Source organism: Chelonia mydas, chromosome 12 (genome assembly GCF_015237465.2).
Source record: "Chelonia mydas isolate rCheMyd1 chromosome 12, rCheMyd1.pri.v2, whole genome shotgun sequence".
NCBI classification, from domain to species: Eukaryota; Metazoa; Chordata; order Testudines; family Cheloniidae; genus Chelonia; species Chelonia mydas.
The window spans coordinates 39,869,817-39,886,411 of NC_051252.2; the positions used below are offsets into that span (position 1 = coordinate 39,869,817).

At 51.9% G+C, this 16,595-nt stretch overlaps 2 protein-coding genes across 2 annotated transcripts in view; one reads left to right on the forward strand and one right to left on the reverse strand.

Moving 5' to 3' along the window:
- The window catches only part of SNTB2 (syntrophin beta 2), a 48,235-nt gene that overhangs the window by 24,691 nt on the left and 6,949 nt on the right, over nt 1–16,595 (forward strand). The window contains exons 3-6 of the mRNA XM_037877709.2: nt 5,816–6,026; nt 9,400–9,542; nt 11,655–11,848; nt 16,336–16,520. Coding sequence (XP_037733637.1) covers nt 5,816–6,026; nt 9,400–9,542; nt 11,655–11,848; nt 16,336–16,520 — 733 coding nt within the window. The remainder of the gene's footprint in view (nt 1–5,815; nt 6,027–9,399; nt 9,543–11,654; nt 11,849–16,335; nt 16,521–16,595) is intronic.
- LOC102931539 (cytochrome c oxidase subunit 7A2, mitochondrial-like) lies at nt 13,265–13,680 on the reverse strand. The gene has a single exon (XM_037877711.2). The coding sequence runs from the start codon at nt 13,663–13,665 to the stop codon at nt 13,369–13,371; it is 297 nt and encodes a 98-aa protein (XP_037733639.1). The 5' UTR covers nt 13,666–13,680; the 3' UTR covers nt 13,265–13,368.

Sequence of the window (16,595 nt, forward strand, 5' to 3'; positions counted from 1 at the left end):
GTAGGCCCCCTTACATGCGCGAGATCCAATGGCATGGGTTTGTTCCTTCAGGCAGCTGGGGAGAGCAGTTCTGCTCATCCCTGTGATGAACAGGTGGGAGTCAGGTGTGCGCTGGGTCCCCCAGCAGTGCGAATGCCCCTGCAGCTGGCCTTGTGGCAGCAGCCATGGGGCTTTCTACAAAAAAGGCTGACACTGCTTGAGCGAGCTGGGTAGCTGGTGGCCTGACTGGTGCTTGCTGACATTCGAGGTGGTAACCCTGCCGCTGGTTCAGTCTCTGCCAGGTCACTTCACCTCAAGGGGGCTGATCCTGCCTGGCTAGAAGATGGAGCTGAGAGTCAGGAGACCTGCGTTCTGACACTGCCTGCAGCTCAGGGTTCTCTGACCTAGCAAGGGTGTGTCACTTCCCTGGGGCAGTTCTTACCATACTGCGCTCACAGGGTGATGTGAGGGTTAACCAGCCTGGTTTTGGAGAGCTGAGCTCTCAGCTGGAAGGTGTTATAAAGGGGTCATTATTTCTCATAAGTTTCAGCAGGATCTGGCAGCTTTGACTTCCTGCCCCAAAGCGTTCAGTGTGGAGCCTGCGTTCCACCCCAGAAGTAGCTGTTTTATAGGTGGGTGTGGTTATTCCTTATCTGCCATAGCGGGGGTTGGGAGCCTTAACTAGTGCACGTGACCCAAGTTTATTGCTCTGCCTGGGTCGAAGGTGATGTATAAGTGCCAGGCTCCTCTTTTGGCTGTATTAGTTTGCACCCAGGGTCCTGAACACAGTTAGGGCTCCTTTGTGCCAGATGCTGTACACCCACAAGGATGCCTGTGGAGCTAAATGACCCAGCGCCTGACCTACACGGGGCAGGAAGGTGAGGGGAGCAGCGAGGTCCATGGCCACAGGGGCCGTCTGTGCAGATAGATGTTGCAGACCCCGCTGCCACTCGTTCTGCAGTCAGAGCAGAGATGAGTCTGGAGAAGGAGGATTGTGGTCCATCTTCCGGGCATCTAGTTCAGCTGTGTCTCTGCTTGCAGCCAGGCTTACATGTAACGCCTGTGTGTTTAGCGTCTGGGTTGGCAGACAAAGTGTCCTCTCCTGGTGCCTTTTGGGAGGTGCAGGCAGGCTGACTGGGTGTCCGCAGGATGTTTGGCTAATCTGCGTGTTGAACTCTCTCCACGGAGAAGATACCTGGCCTTGTGCCACACGCACACTCCAGCGGAAATGGCAGTTCCTCTGCTGCTCTGTGTGCCTGGGATCGGCTCTGGAAACGATGCTCAGGCTTCAGCTAGGCAGCAGAAGATGGACTAGATGAGACTTAGGGTGGGAACAGCTGCTCCTGAGGCCAGTCTCCTGATTCACTCATCAAATTATAACTGCAGCTTGCAGGAAATTCTCAGTGGTTTGGCTGCCAGCCAGGTCTCTCCACTCAGCGCCCCTCCTCCCCCTAGGCCCCAGCGAGAGCTGGCTGGCTGCTGCGTGGGACAGGCAGTGTTTGTATTTTGCTGTCCTCCTGGGGTAGAAGGCTCCAGCTCAGGGAAGGATGCAAACCCCCACATCTGAATTGCCTTGCTGGCACTTCAACCTTCTTCTAAAACGGAGTTCAGATGGATTTGGGCTGAATCTCACCCAGGCCTTCCCCTGCTCTGGTAGTGCCTGTCTGCCCTGTCAGGTGGGGGCAGTGTTGCGTGTAGTCCTGCCAGTGAGTGGTGGCCAGGGGCAGTTAGATGCTATTATTGATCCCGTTTGTGTGGGGTGGCGGCGGGAAATCTTGGTTGTGTGTGTTTTTCATTCTCTGCTCTTGGCACCTCTTCTTTGTATCTGCCAAGTGGCTGTATCCTAGGTCCAGCCGGGGCAGAGTTGGAATGTCACACCTAGCCCATGGTCCCAAAGCAGCTGCACCTTCCTGTTTAAAAGAGAGTTAAGTACTGGCATATACACAGGATTGTCATCAGGATTCAGAGTTAACCTGTTGAACTGGCCCTTGGACCTGTGGTTCATCCCTGCAGATTGTGTTGGGTGCATTTGGAAGGATTTCCTCAACCACCTGGGTTTTGTTAAAAGGAAGGTTAAACTCTGTAGAAACGGATGAAGCCTCTGGAGCCAGGTTGGCGTGGCCTGTGTGAGCGGGCTCAGGCCTGGAGGCGGGGCACATGAGCATCATTGGTTGGCGGTACTGGATAAGCAGCGGTGTCCCAAACTGGGCTCTGCTGCAGGAAACTTGCTGCTTGGAACTTGCTTCTCCTCTCAGCGTGTTGCTGAGCATGTGAACTGATTCCCCATTTACCCAGGAGGTGGCTGGGCCCTGCCATGCAAAGTGGGGTTGCATTGCTGTGCTCTGAGTTGGGTTTGTCATTAGAGGGAGGAAATGACATGAATCACTTCCCCTTGTTCTCGTTGTATCTGTCATTACCTATGCAAAGCCCTCCCCTGGGTGCTAGGGACCAGGGAAATGCTGACAGGCTCTCACTGATGGGGAAGTTGCTGTAGCTAGAAAGCTCTGAATCTTCAGGGGATTGCGCTGCCCCACGTACACTGCTGCAGGGCTGATTACCTGTTCTCCTGGGCCTGACACTTATTGCAGGACCAGTTTCCAGGGTGGTGTCCCTTCACCGTCCCATGCTCCCCACACACCCCTGCTGGGAGGCTGCCTCCCACTCAGCGCTTGGGAACAGTTGTGGCTAAGCTACAGGGTTTTGCAGCATGCAGGCTGCCTTTTGCAGGACTCTCCCTCAGTGCTCCCACGAGAAGATCTTGGCCAGAGATCGTTTGACATGGTACCTTTGCCCCACCAGCGTCTCTGTCCTGGCACAGAGTTGGTTCACGATGGGAATGACTAAGGTTTCCGGCTGGCGCATCCCTTTTTGAACAGGGCAGAATCTTCCTCGCAGACTCCTCTTAAACGAGGTGGTGGGGAATATGACGCCATCTCTTCCAAGTCTTCTGCCCCTTTGCTATAAGCTGCACAACTTGGCGCACTTTTGCGTTGGTGGGTGGACACGTGAAAGAGCCGTAATGCCTTCAGTACTAACATGACGGGGACCAGGAAAATAGCGTCTTTTTAGAATGCCTATGGAATTACATTGCTGGAAATGTACATGGGCGAGTAAGAGCTAACTGCTCGTATGTCCTGAACTCGGAACAGTATTTGCTCTCAACTGAGAGAGCCCGCTTCCGCAGAGCAGTACGTACTCACGAGGCTAACATGTCTGGTGTAAGGTGAGCCACCCTTTCCGGGGCTGCTGGAGTTCGTGCCAGCATAGGTGCTTGTGCAGACTTGGCGTTTTCAGCATGCCCTAATGCTGGGGGGTTTTCATGGGGCTGAGCTAGCCAAGGCCCCTTGGCACTGGCACCAGTGCCAAGAATGGGAGTGGAATACTGTAGCTGGGAGAGAATGCAGTGTCGGTGTAAATAACAGTGGCCAAGAGCTTAATGATGGCTTTGTCTGTCCTTGGAGAGCCAGCAAGCAACCCAGTCTGCATAGCTGTGGAAAACCAAATGAGCTCTCACACATGCACACTGCTGACCTGCAGGGCTCGATGATCTGTGCTGAAATGCCTCCCCTGTAGCTTCTGTGTGGGATGAGGAGCGTAGTCCAAGGGTACACTACGCTTCAATCAAAAACCCATGGCACAAAATCCTAGACCCTGGGGCAACTGACTCTGGCTCATGGGGCTCAGACTATGGCACTAAGAATTGCAGTGTGGACACTTTTCAGAGTAGCAGCCATGTTAGTCTGTATTCGCAAAAAGAAAAGGAGTACTTGTGGCACCTTAGAGACTAACCAATTTATTTGAGCGTAAGCTTTCGTGAGCTCACTTCATCAGATGCTGTAGCTCACAAAAACTTATGCTCAAATAAATTGGTTAGTCTCTAAGGTGCCACAAGTACTCCTGTTCTTTTTGTGTAGACACTGAGACCCCATGTGGTGGGAGGGTCTCAGAGCCTAACCTCAGGCCTGAGCCCAACCATCTACATGGCAATTTTTAGCCCCACGAGCCCGAGTCAGCTCACCTGGCCCATCCATGGCTGTGCCACAGGACTTTTATTGCAGTGTCTGTGTACCCCAAGTGTCTGGATCTGCTGTGCTGCTTCTCTGTCCTTGCGAGACTGAATTTCTAGCACTGGAGCATTCGCAAAGCTACAGCCTGGTACCAAGAAAGCACTAAAAGTAGCAGGTTTCAGAGTAACAGCCATGTTAGTCTGTATTCGCAAAAAGAAAAGGAGTACTTCTGGCACCTTAGAGACTAACCAATTTATTTGAGCATAAGCTTTCGTGAGCTACAACTCACTTCATCGGATGCATACTGTGGAAAGTGTAGAAGTAGCAGCAGTTCACAAGGGGCTAGCACCATGGCAATCTTTACTGAGATCTTGGGCTCCCTGATACCATTCACAATTCACTGCATAGTGCTGCTGGTTACTAAGCCAGTCTGTACCCCCGGGTTCCCAGGCGAGCAGCACGCTGGCAAGTAGAATTTTGCAGCCAGACTCGAGCACAAAGTCCCTCCATCTCCCAGAACTTGACAAGGAGGTGAGCCGCTGAGGAGCTGTATGACCAGAGGTCTCAGCTGTGCTCTGGACCTAGACAAAGGCAGCACCAATGCCCTGTCTAGGGTCCTGCAGCACAGACAAGTGGGAAGGGCAGAGCGTTGTCCTGGGGTTCCCATCGGGATCAGAGAGAACTGCATGTAGCCTGTGTTTGGAGAATGCAAATCCAATTACACAACCCCCACTCATCCAGGTGGAAATAAGCTGCCGCTGCAAAAGGCTTTTGTCACGCTGTATCTGCTGCCTCTCCGGAGTTCTGCAGCTGGATTTCTGCACTGACTTTGCACGCTGGTGGCTTCTTGCGAGGAGCGGTGCACACGCTCCTGTCTCAAGCTAGCCAGCCCCAATGTACTTTTAAGCACACTGACTCGTTTCTGTGTGTTCTGTGGTCTCACGCCTGCTTCTCTGTTGTGTTAAGAGGATAGTAGGCAGCTTGCCTTTGAGTGGCATTCGTGCAACTTCCACTCCACTTAACAGCCAGTCTCAAACGTTTTGCGGTTACAATCTCATCCCTGTAGCTGCTTGTCACCAGGTGATTGCCCCGAGGTCCAGCTGGGCTCCTGGAGGGGAGAGATGCCAGCTCGTCCTTTGGTCTCTGTCTCTCTAATAGCCTATGCCTGAAAAATCGGGTGAGAAGCTTGGTAGGGATCTGGGCTGGGCACCCCCCCTCCTGAACTGCCGCAAGAGGGTTTTTGCAGAACCTGGGTGCCCTTGCTGCCCCCATAACTCTCTGAGCAGCCGGCAAGCACTGGGCGAGTGCTCGCTTACTTCCTGGGCGCTCAGATGTTGCATCAGCCCCTGGCAGGGTTGCCTGACAGCTGAGGTTAGAAAGCTCTGTAATCTTTTAATCAGTAGCACAGCTTTTCAGCCATCTGATGGAGAGGATGATTCACAAGGTATCCCCCTGCCCTATCAGAGCAGGGATCGTCACCGCCTCCAGGGCTGTGGGTCTCATAAGCATCTGGACAGATGAGTTTCCAGACAGTGCTCTGCCATGCAGCACTGGAATTCCATCCTGCCACGGAGCCAACTTTGCCCTATGCTCCGTCTGTGGTGAAGTCTGTGTGAGCACTGCCTGGGCTGCTTGTAGCTGACCCCAGCCAGGGGCTCTCCCTAGCAGGCACCAAAGGGCTGAGGGTTCATTTGAGCGTTTCATGTGTACTTTTCTTGGGGAGCCAAACCCCACTGATGTAGGGAATGTCTGCTGCAGGGCTTCCGCGTTCCCCCTCTGCCTTAGCCCTGGCTGCACTTCTCAGCCTAGCGCTCTCTCTTTCTATTCAGGTTGATAGAGTTGCACTCACCGGACAGCAGAAACACCCTGGTCCTGCGGTGCAAAGATACAGCAACAGCACATTCCTGGTTCACGGCCATCCACACAAACATCATGGCCCTCCTCCCTCAGGTGCTGGCCGAACTCAATGCCATGCTAGGTGCCAACAATGCCACAGGAAGTAGCAAGGAGGTCAAACACATCGCTTGGCTGGCGGAACAGGTATGCTGGGATGGAGGGCCCCTGATGTCTTGACCTTATTCGGGTAGAACTCATTTTTACAGGTGTGGTGGCAGTGCAGTCTAGCACTCTGCTTAAGGTGTAGCTGTGAAGAGATTCATTTTCATTGGCAGGCATGGGAACAGGTCAGCACTGCAGAGATTACAGCACTTTGGTAGTGGCTCGTGTGTTTTCTGTTCTCCTTTCTCTACTTACTACTGTGAGCCAAGAAGCCAGCTCAGTAATGGAATCCAATGGCAGCCGGAGCTATATTAGAGACCTGTCCAGGGAGGGGTTTGTACCAATCCAGTTTTGGAAATGTAACTTGTACCTAAAACCATCCTGACCCATTTAATGTTTCAGAGCCAGCTTTCATCTCTGCCCGGCAGGCCACAGCTCCAGTAACCCTCCTCTCCTCTGGAGGTGTGGCCCCACTACCCACCCTGCAGGGGCATGTGCTGTAGTAGTGTTTGCCTGTTGCAGACGGGGCTGTAACCTCCTCACAGGCTTCCCATCCCTGTTGTGTGCAGGGTTTGTCTGTTCTGACTCTCAGCAGTGTCAGTGCAAGCCTGAGCTCGTTCCTAGCAGCACTAGGATGGTGCTTCAGTCAGCAGCTTTGCATGCACACAGGGCTCCAGGGTTTCTCATCTGAGGGTGTCTGTCCTCTCTCCTTCCCTCAATAATTCATTTCCCCTTTGGTCAAAACCTCACCTGATGCTCTTCCCCTTTATTTAAAGGCGCTAGGCGTATGTAGTTGTCTTACTGGCCTCTGTGTGCAATAAAACGCCTCCTTTCTGGGTGGGAGTTCGTGTTCCACATGCCAGTTTCACACTTGACCCTAGGCTAGCAAAACTCCCTAGCTTCTGATGCTTGGCTATCTGCGCACCATTGTGCATGCACCCCTTGGGTAACTAGACTGGCAGGAAAGGGTTGGCAATGCCGTAATCTTGATGGGGATGAAGAATGGTTAAAGCAGAGACCCGGGGCCTGTGCACAGCCCTGTCACTGAGTCACGTGGCTGTGGCAAATCGACCACTCTGCCCATCTAGTAATGGGGTTGAGAACCCTCCTTGGAGCTAGGGGAAATAACTTGCTTATACTGAAGTGCTTTGAGATCCTTGGGTACAAGGCGCTATGCAAAGCAAAGCATTGTTGTGAGTAGGAAGACCTGGTAAAGCAGAGGTCATTCTTCACAGGCCCGTGGGAGGGACAGTTCGGGTTCAATGAAAATCTCTGACCCAGCAGTCTTGTGAAGTCCATGGACTTTTCCTGAGGTCCCGTACCTGATGCTCAGCTGGGCTCCCAGCTACGTTGCTGTGCAATTGGGCCCTGAAACTAATATAGGCAAGGTTATGTGAGAGAACCAATGTGAACATGACACTCCCTCACATTTCACTGAGCCTGCACTTCCTTCCCGGGGCTGTGTTCAGTTAAAGATGTTAAACCTTTGGCAGCTCCAAGCTTCCTAGATCCTCTTCAGAGTGGCCTAGAGCCTTTGTTCCTGCAGATACGAGGAGACAAAGGTGTGTCTGTGGGGGTGGAATGTCCTGTGTATTTAAGCCAGTCACTTGATGTCAGCTGTTGGATGCGTGGGCTAGTGGCTAAGGCACATGACCAAGAGTTAGGTCTGGAATCTGTTCCGGGGTCTGCCACAGACTATGGCTTTGGGCAAGTCAGTGACACTCTGCCTCCACTTCCCAGTCTGACGTAGGAGTCATGTTGACCTAACTCCAAGGGTTTGCAAAGGTTAATTTCTATTGTAAATATTATAAAGCAATGCACTCCTCCTGTGTGCAGTATGAAAACCACAACCTTGCAGAGTTAAAGGGCTGTATGTTGTGCAACAGTGCAGAAAACCCAGCAATGGGAACAGTCTCCCTCAAGGTATTCAGGCAGGTGAGCGTTTTAACAGCTAAAGGAAGGTAGGCCTATCTCCACACGGGGCAGAGCACTATTCCAGTGGGACGATCCCCACAGGCCAGTGGGACTGTGTCCTTTGAAGTGTTGCTGTGACAACAAGGAATTGGTTGTAACATCAGGTCAGGGTCCATTGTGCTCACTGTCCCGCTGCTGCAGGAGGCACTGTGGCTGCCCGTGGTACCCATGCCTGGAACGTTGGGATGGCTTTACCAGAGGAGTCTGTGACTCCAGAAGCATTCCACCCGTGGAGCGTTCCACCCGAGGAGCCTAGAGAGGGCTGGCCAGGTTCACAGCAAGCTGGGCTTATACCCCTCTGGGCTGTGCTCCTGTCCTGTTCCCTGCCCCCATGTGATGGGTCATAGTCTGAGTGAGTGGAAGCCAGCGCTTACCCTGCGTGGCTTTCTGCTAGGGTGGTGAATCCCATTGATAGGCCTGGGCTCTCTCAGTTGCTGTGTGATCGGGACTGACTGACAGCATCTAGCAGTGCCCCCAGGCAGGGATGTGTGTGGCAGGTTCTGAGTGTCAGTCTGATGCCCACGCAGCATGAGCCCTCGACCATGGGATTTGCCCAGTCACCGAGGAGTTAGAACTATAGTCCCAGACTTGCCCTTACGTGAATTTGCTGATCCCAAAGTTGTAGTTTATCCTTGACCTCGTAAGTGTTTTCTTGGCCTGATAAGAGCTGGACTGCAGCCGTCCTTGGCATGGGAACTCCCGGGTGGCTGGGCCCATTAGTGCCTTGCTGGCATTCCTCAGATGACGAGTTAATATATTCCCACAGCATAGTAATAAAGAGCCCACTTGACCCAGGGTCAGATTAGACTCTTTGGTGCCTGCTCCTTAGGGTGCAAGTACGGTTATTAGTTATTAGTACGGCGCAGGTTATTAGTACGGCGCAACAGCATGCTGCTTGCTTCAGACAGGGCTTGGCTCTGGGCATGAAGGGAAATCCACTCTCGTTAGTTTTCCAGCTTATTTTTCGCCCTAGTGCTGTTGATCTCTCTGAGCAGATCGCCTCACCCAGGGAGGGAGGCGAGCACAAGTGTCCTGGATTGATTCCACATGGGATCAGACAAGAGCACTACAACACATTGCCTGAACCCAGTGTGCCCCACGGAGAGGGGAAGGCGCTGGGCTCTGCTGCTGGGAGGGATGGAGGGAGGAAGAGAGAGAGAGGCAGGAACTGAGAGTAGAAAAACTCCAAACCCAGTTCACTACTGCCTTCCTTAGTCTGCATCGCCCTGTCTGCTCTGTTACTCAGGCTCCTCTCCCCTTGCCTGGCTCTCCCCTCTGCCACTGGCACATTGTGAATTCTTTAACAGATGCACTAATCAGGAATGTCCTTTGGCCCCAAACTGCAGATCTTAGATACTCCCAAATGAGGATCCTTTGCCCCCTGTGGCAGCACTCACTGCTTCCTGGACTGCATGTTAACAGCTCTCTTGACTTCTTGCAGGCTAGACTAGATGGAGGAAGGCAACAGTGGCGGCCCATCCTCATGGCTATGACAGAAAAGGACTTGCTGCTCTATGATTGCATGCCCTGGACAAGAGACGCATGGGCATCACCTTGCCACAGCTACCCTCTTGTTGCTACCAGGTAGGATCAAAGCTTCCAAGTTGACTGGGGGGACATTTCTTTGAACGAAACCCTGCCCCATACAGTGAAAGCCTTTCCCACTTAGCGCTTTTCACCCACCAGGCTACAAGCGCTTTGTAAAGCTGCAGCTTTTCAGGGGAAATTGAGGCCCAGAGTTGGGACGTGACTTCCCCAGTGTCATGCAGTGAGTCTGACTGCCAGGATCAGACCTCTCGCCTTTGCCCAGTCTTCAGTCCACTAAACCACAGCTGCCTCAGCCCACAGCTCCAGCCAGGGCATTAACTGGAATAACATGGCTTGGGTCCTTCCGTGTGTGCTGCTGATAGGCCTCTCAACAGCTCCTCACCTGGCTGCTGGGGCTAGGGTTGCCAACTGTCTAACCACACAAACCCAAACACCCTTGCCCCGCTCCGGGGCCCCACCCTGCTCACTCCATCCCTCCTCCCTTCGTTGCTTGCTTTCCCCCACCCTCACTCAATTTCACTGGGCTGTGGGAGAGGGTGGTGGCGGTGTGGGCTCTGGAGTCCAAGCCAGGCTTTAGCCTTCTATCTGGAGACCTCGGTGTCATTACTCCCCTGCTAACTCCTTCCATGATAAGCTATGGGGCAGGATGCATATGCGTTCTCCTCCTAGGCCCACTCTTGCTGCCAGTCCCACAAGTGAAAGGGAGTGGGGCATGGTGTGCTGACAAGCCTGTATTTTAGACAGCCTTTACAACCTCCAAAACAAGAGTGTTTTGTTATTGTTGGAGCAGGGAGTGCAGCTGCTGTGATCAGAGCAGGGGTCCCCTGACGTGGGAGGGGCTGCAGGCTCTCGGCATGGTGAGATGTCTGCCTGCATCTTGTGTTGGGCTTCTTGAGTGGTGGAAGGGGGCTCTTGGCTACTTACCTTTTCATTTCTAGCCCCGTCTCCCTGTGAGTCGTCCTGGCTGTGCTACTTTGCTAGCAGCCTGAGTCCAGCCTTGCTGGGAGCTGGAGGTGCTGTCATGCTGCCAGAGAAAAGGTTCCGCCTGCCTGAGCAGGCTCCATGGTGCCTTGGTGTCATGTTCATATCCCTTGCTCAAGCCTCCCGGTGACACCCATAGGGGCATGTGCAGCTCCTGCCGCTGGATCAGTTCATGTTCCCTGCCAAGCCTTCGGCAGCCAGAACCATAGGAGGAAACATTCCTCCAGTCTGAGCGTTTCTGTAACATCTGGCTTGAGGCCTGGAACAGGCTGATCCCTGCTTGGCATCTGCAGATGCAGGGCGTCTTGCCCATTGTCCCATGTCGCTGCTCAGCTTGTCACCTGTCACCTCCACAGGGCTGGGCTCCAGCTGTCTGGTTCCAGGCAGCCCTTGGCTGCACCAGCTGGGAGGACGGAGGGGAGCTAGCTGCATCTCTCGAGTGCATCTGCCCAGAGAACCCCCAGCCCTATGCACTAAGGAGTGTGCCTTTGCCAGCCTCCTGCCCATGTAAGGGGAGGGCAGTTTAAATAGCGTGTTAATTGTGTTACTGCCTCCTCCCCTGGGCACTGCCTCCTAAACAGAGAATTCAGTCCTCGGCTGTCTAATGTGCCTCACTCAGTCTGGGAGCAGCGTCTCCCTAGTGTGCTCTGACCTTCTCCATTACTGCCTGGTTGCCTCTCTGGTGGACAGATTTCTGAGGCGCCCCTCGGTACATCGACAGAGAGGAGGCTGTGTGTGATGGGAGGCGGCAAGGGATCAAGCTGGGAGTGGCTGCTGGTTGGTGCTGGGTTTTTCACCCGTGACGCATGACTGGATGTTGGATGTGTGCATCGTGGAAAGGCGAGTGTTGTGTGACCCATGCATGTGGCTTCCCCAGGTCACTGTCCAGGAGCAAGTTGGCTCAAACAGTGGCTTAGGAGCAGCATAAGTCTCAGCTCGGCCACTCACCAGCCAATAAATCTGTATGAACGAACAAAAGCAGCCACCTCCCACGGAGACCTCCCTCCCTGTCCTGTGATGGAGGGTCATTAATGAAGCACAGCTTGCTCCCTGCCATGATGGGAAGCAGCAGTATCCCTGCACGATGTCTCCCTGGCCACTGTGCAGTCACACTGGTGTCCCTCTTCTCTGAGTAACGTCCCTCTTGCTCTCCCATGTGATCCGCAGGCTGGTTCACTCTGGCTCCGGACGCAGATCACCTCCGGGATCCGAGCTCACCTTTGCAACAAGGACAGGCTCTCGCCAGGGCATTGAAATGCACGTTTTCAGGGTGGAGACGCATCGGGACCTCTCCTCCTGGACCAGGATGCTAGTTCAGGGCTGCCATGCTGCTGCGGAGCTGATAAAGGAGGTGTCCTTAGGTATGCTGGCTGGTATCTTGTTTCGGGGAGCAGTTACTGTCTGTCTGGAACCCCACTTCTCCCTCCTGAGTTGCTCAACTGCCAAGAAATCAGTTGATCACCTACCCTCTGGGCTGGGGTCCCAGCAGCTCTCCCTAGCTGAGCAGAGTCAGGCCTGTGAGGGCTTGGATAGGGGGCCGCCTAGCATTCACAAACACGCAAGAGAGAGCTGTTGGACATGGTTTGGAATTAAGACTCAGAGGGACCCAAGAAAAGTAAGTGTAGGAAACTTAACACTGAGGTGCCCAGTCTGTTCAGGCTAAACTGCGTTGCCTGGAGTCTCAGCTCGGTGACTGCGCTTCTGGTGGAGATAGTGACACAGGAGGTCACGGTGGGGCCACGTGGACTGCACAGAGCTCTGGGTCTTGAGTGAGGGATGTTCTCTGCTATAACTGAGGGACTCTTGCTAGTCTCTAACAAAGCCCCGGTACTGTTGGAGCGAATCCCTTGCCCTTCTCTACTTCTTTCCATAGGAAGATCCGAGTGCTTTCATGTGCTCAGAGATGGCCAGTGTCCCTCTGGAGCTGAGGCTAGTGGGAGGTGATGGTGATAGTGCAGTGAAACTGGAAGGTTGATTAAAGTTCGCACCTAATTGGTTGATGGAGCAGCCTAATCAAAAGGAAGCCAATTATCTCTCAGCCCCTGGTGGTGCACAACACACCTTCATTGCCTCAGCACTTCCAGGTGTGTGCTGGTTTCCTGAGTTATATGGAATGTGTGGCTCTCTTGATAGGCAGACAAGCCTGAGTGGAAAGTTTTATCCGTCTGGACTCTGGCCATTAGTCCATCTCCCCAGCGTAAGGACAACGTCATTAATATCCGGAGGTGCCGTGACTACAGTGTGATTGGCAGAATCTGTGATTCTGAGACATGCTTCTGGCATGCAGCTGGAGCTGAGCACTGGGAAAGCCAGCTTTGTTCCTGCATTCTGAACACTTGAGGCTGCCTATAAATTTGAGAACAGAGAGGAGCTGGGCAGTACGGCCCTGGGCGCAGGAAATCAGTCCAGCCAGTGCGGGTGTGAATTGGCATGTCCCTGCAGAGTCATTCTGCTGAAGTCCTGAGCCCCTGTGCACCTAGAAAAGCTAGTTTCAGCCTTGCTAGCTGGAGTCTTCCAGCTTGGGGCAGGAGAGGGCTCAACAGCAGAGAGATGGAAACAGCCAAAAACGAAGTTCTAGGGGGAGGAGAGGGGGGGTTGGGTCTGTTGTTACCTATGGCTTAAAAGCTCCCTCTAGTGTTCTGAAGAGAATAGCACACATTCTACAGGTCCTTCTACCTTTTGAAGGCTTTAATTGTTGTAGTTTTTGTCTTGTTTTTTTTCATGTAAAAACTGCGTTATTGGTTGCTGTTAACATGTGACAGTAAATATTGATCCCAAACATGAAATCAACCATTTATGACAAGGACAAGCAAGATCCCCGAAGAATTACGTGAAATTGGATAAAGAGATGTTAATTAAGGAGGCATCTTGTAAACTGGAATCATTTCACTGTCTTGGGCATTGCAGCTACAAACAGCTCATAAACAGCGTAGCATGTTCCAAAAACCGTTAGAGCCATGGCGGTTCTATACAGCAAACCATCTGCTAGTCCACCCTTAAGATGCACTGGCATTCCATTATCCTCCTGAAAAAGCTTCTGCTTCTCTGGAACTGTGTTCGCAACTTGTCTGCGTGAAGCAGTGCTTATGGTCCTCTGGGAAATTTGCTGAAGAGCCAGCAGGTTCCCCAGCATCTTGGCCCTGGTCCCTTTGCTGAGCCTCTTGCTTGCCACGGTCATCTTACTGGGAAGCACTAACATGAGGTGGCAGGCCAGCTTTCATCCTGCTGCAATAGCAGCTTAATTGCTGCAAGGAGAATAGATTTTTATCGAAACTGTTAGAGTTTTATTTGTTAACTCAAAGGCCTGCAGATAGTTGGGAGAAAAGCTGTTTTGTGAAGTCAGGTCCCGCTCTAACATTAGGTCCTGAGAAAGGCTCACATTCTATCCTGAGTCCTCCAGCAAATATTGGAGAGCCACACTAGCATGACTAACAGTAAAAGACCAGCAGAAAAAAACAACTTTTAAAAATGCTTTCAGGGCGTCTTTATACGTCCCAAACCTACGTCTTGTCCTTTGGAGGTTCCCCTTGATAGGAGAGTTCAGAATAGGTTAATGGTGTCTCTGATCCCTGATCGTTACTGTGAGCTCTTTATGTCCACAGTGAGCAGAGAAACCCCAGAGAGCTTTCTTTTCATGTTTAAGTATTGGATGAGATGGGTTTCTGAAAGGGACTGGAGAGGGGAAGGCAGGCCTAGACTGACAGGCTAAGCCACCGCCCTGTGCATTCTTGGTGAGTTAGTTCATCCTATGTTCCCCGCCCCTTTCGCCGCCGGGCTGTGAAGGCACAAACTGAGCAATCCTGCTCTTCCTGGGCGCAGATCCTGTGTCATGCTGGTGCCTCAAGGATGTTCCAGGTTGAGCTGTCCCGGGACACAGCCAGAGTGGCTCTGACAGACAAACCATCCCAGTCTCCAGCAGGACATTAGTCTTCATGCACCCATCTAGTTACATGATTGAGATCCCAGGCTTTCTGCTTTTCTGAGATGCTTCCTCTGCTAGTGTCCTCACCATGCTGCTGCTTTAACTTTCCAGAGGTATTTCTTCTCTTGGTGATATCTGCCAGTCTCTGCTCCTGGTTTTTAGCTGTACCAGGCAACATCGTCCCTGTCCCAGAGACGTGTCCATTCAACCCCGCCTGGTCCCCAGTCTCTTCCCTTTTTCTGTGCAGTGGTTCCATTTGTGTGCTCTCTGGGCAGTCGGCAGCATGGTGAATTTCCTGGCTCCGCAAAGGGGACTGCCAGTCTCATCCCAGGAGATAGGAAACACCCTGGTGTCCCTTGGTGATGCTTTTGTAGGCTAGGTACACAATTGCTTTTGTAGGCTAGGTGCACAATTGTGTAGTGAAGGTGAAGAATTTCCACTTGATCAGCTAAAAGGTAATAAGTCACCAGGACCAGATGGTATTCACCCAAGAGTTCTGAAGGAACTCAAATGTGAAATTGCAGAACTAACTGTAGTTGGTAACCTATCATTGAAATTAGCTTCTGTACCAAATGACTGGAGGATAGCTAATGTGATGCCAATTTTTAAAAAGGGCTCCAGAGACTACCCCGGCAACTACAGGCCAATAAGCCTGACTTCAGTACTGGGCAAACTGGTTGAAACTAAAGTAAAGAACAAAATTGTCAGACACATAGATGAACGTAATTTGTTGGGGGAAGAGTCAACATGGTTTTTGTAAAGGGAAATCATGCCTCACCAGTCTACTAGAATTCTCTGAGGGGGAGTCAACAAGCATGTAGATAAGGGTGATCCAGTGGATATAGTGTATTTAGATTTTCAGAAAACCTTAGACAAGGTCCCTCACCAAAGGCTCTTAAGCAAAGTAAGCTGTCATGGGATAAGAGGGAAGGTCCTCTAATGGATCGGTAACTGGTTAAAAGATAAGAAACAAAGGGTAGGAATAAATGGTCAGTTTTCAGAATGAAGAGAGGGAAATAGTGATGTCCCCCAGGGTTCTGTATTGGGGCCCAGTCCTATTTAACGTATTCATAAATGATCTGGAAAAAGGGGTAAACAGTGAGGTGGCAAAATTTGCAGATGGTACAAAACTACTCAAGATAAGTCCCAGGCAGACTGCGAAGAGCTACAGAAGGATCTCTCAGAACTGGGTGACTCGGCAACAAAATGGCCGATGAAATTCAATGTTGATAAATGCAAAGTAATGCACATTGGAAAACATAATCCCAACTATGCATACAAAACGAGGAGAGATTAATAAGACTGGGACTTTTCAGCTTGGAAATAAGATGACTAAGGGGGGATATGATTGAGGTCTATAAAATCATGCCTGGTGTGGAGAAAGTGAATAAGGAAGTGTTGTTTACTCCTTCTCATAACACATGAACTAGGGGTCACCCAATGAAATTAATAGGCAGCAGGTTTAAAACAAACAGAGGGAAGTATTTTTTCACACAACACAGAGTCAGCCTGTGGAACTCCTTTCCAGAGGATGTTGTGAAGGCCAAGACTATAACAGGGTTCAAAAAAGAACTAATAAGTTCATGGAGGATAGGTCCATCAATGGCTATTAGCCAGGATGGGCAGGGAGGTTGTCCCTTGCCTCTGTTTGCCAGAAGCGGGGAATGGGCGACAGGGGATAGATCACTTGATGATTACCTGTTCCTCTGGAGCACCTGGCATTGGCCACTGTTGGAAGACAGGGTACTGGGCTAGATAGACCTTTGCTCTGACCCAGTATGGCCGTTCTTATGTTCTTAATGTTAGGACACAGTGTCCAGTGCAGCGGTTGCGGGCTCTGTCTTTGCAGTGGTGGGGAAAGGCTTGGGGGCATGTTCTCTGAGCTGGCTGGCTGCTCCTGAAGTTCTGTGCTCTGTTTATGTGCAGGCTGCACATTGAATGGCCAGGAGGTGAAGCTCACAGTCCATTATGAAAATGGATTCACACTCTCCAGGGAGGAGGCATGCTCCACCCACACCCTGTTCCTCTACCCCTTTGAGAAGCTCAGAGTGTCTGCAGATGATGGCATCAGGAACCTCTACCTGGATTTTGGTGGTCCTGAGGGGGAGCTGGTGAGAACGGGGCTGGGGATGCAGCGTGATGCTGTATTTTGTGGGGTGGGAAGGATTCGGGTTTGTCCATTGTCA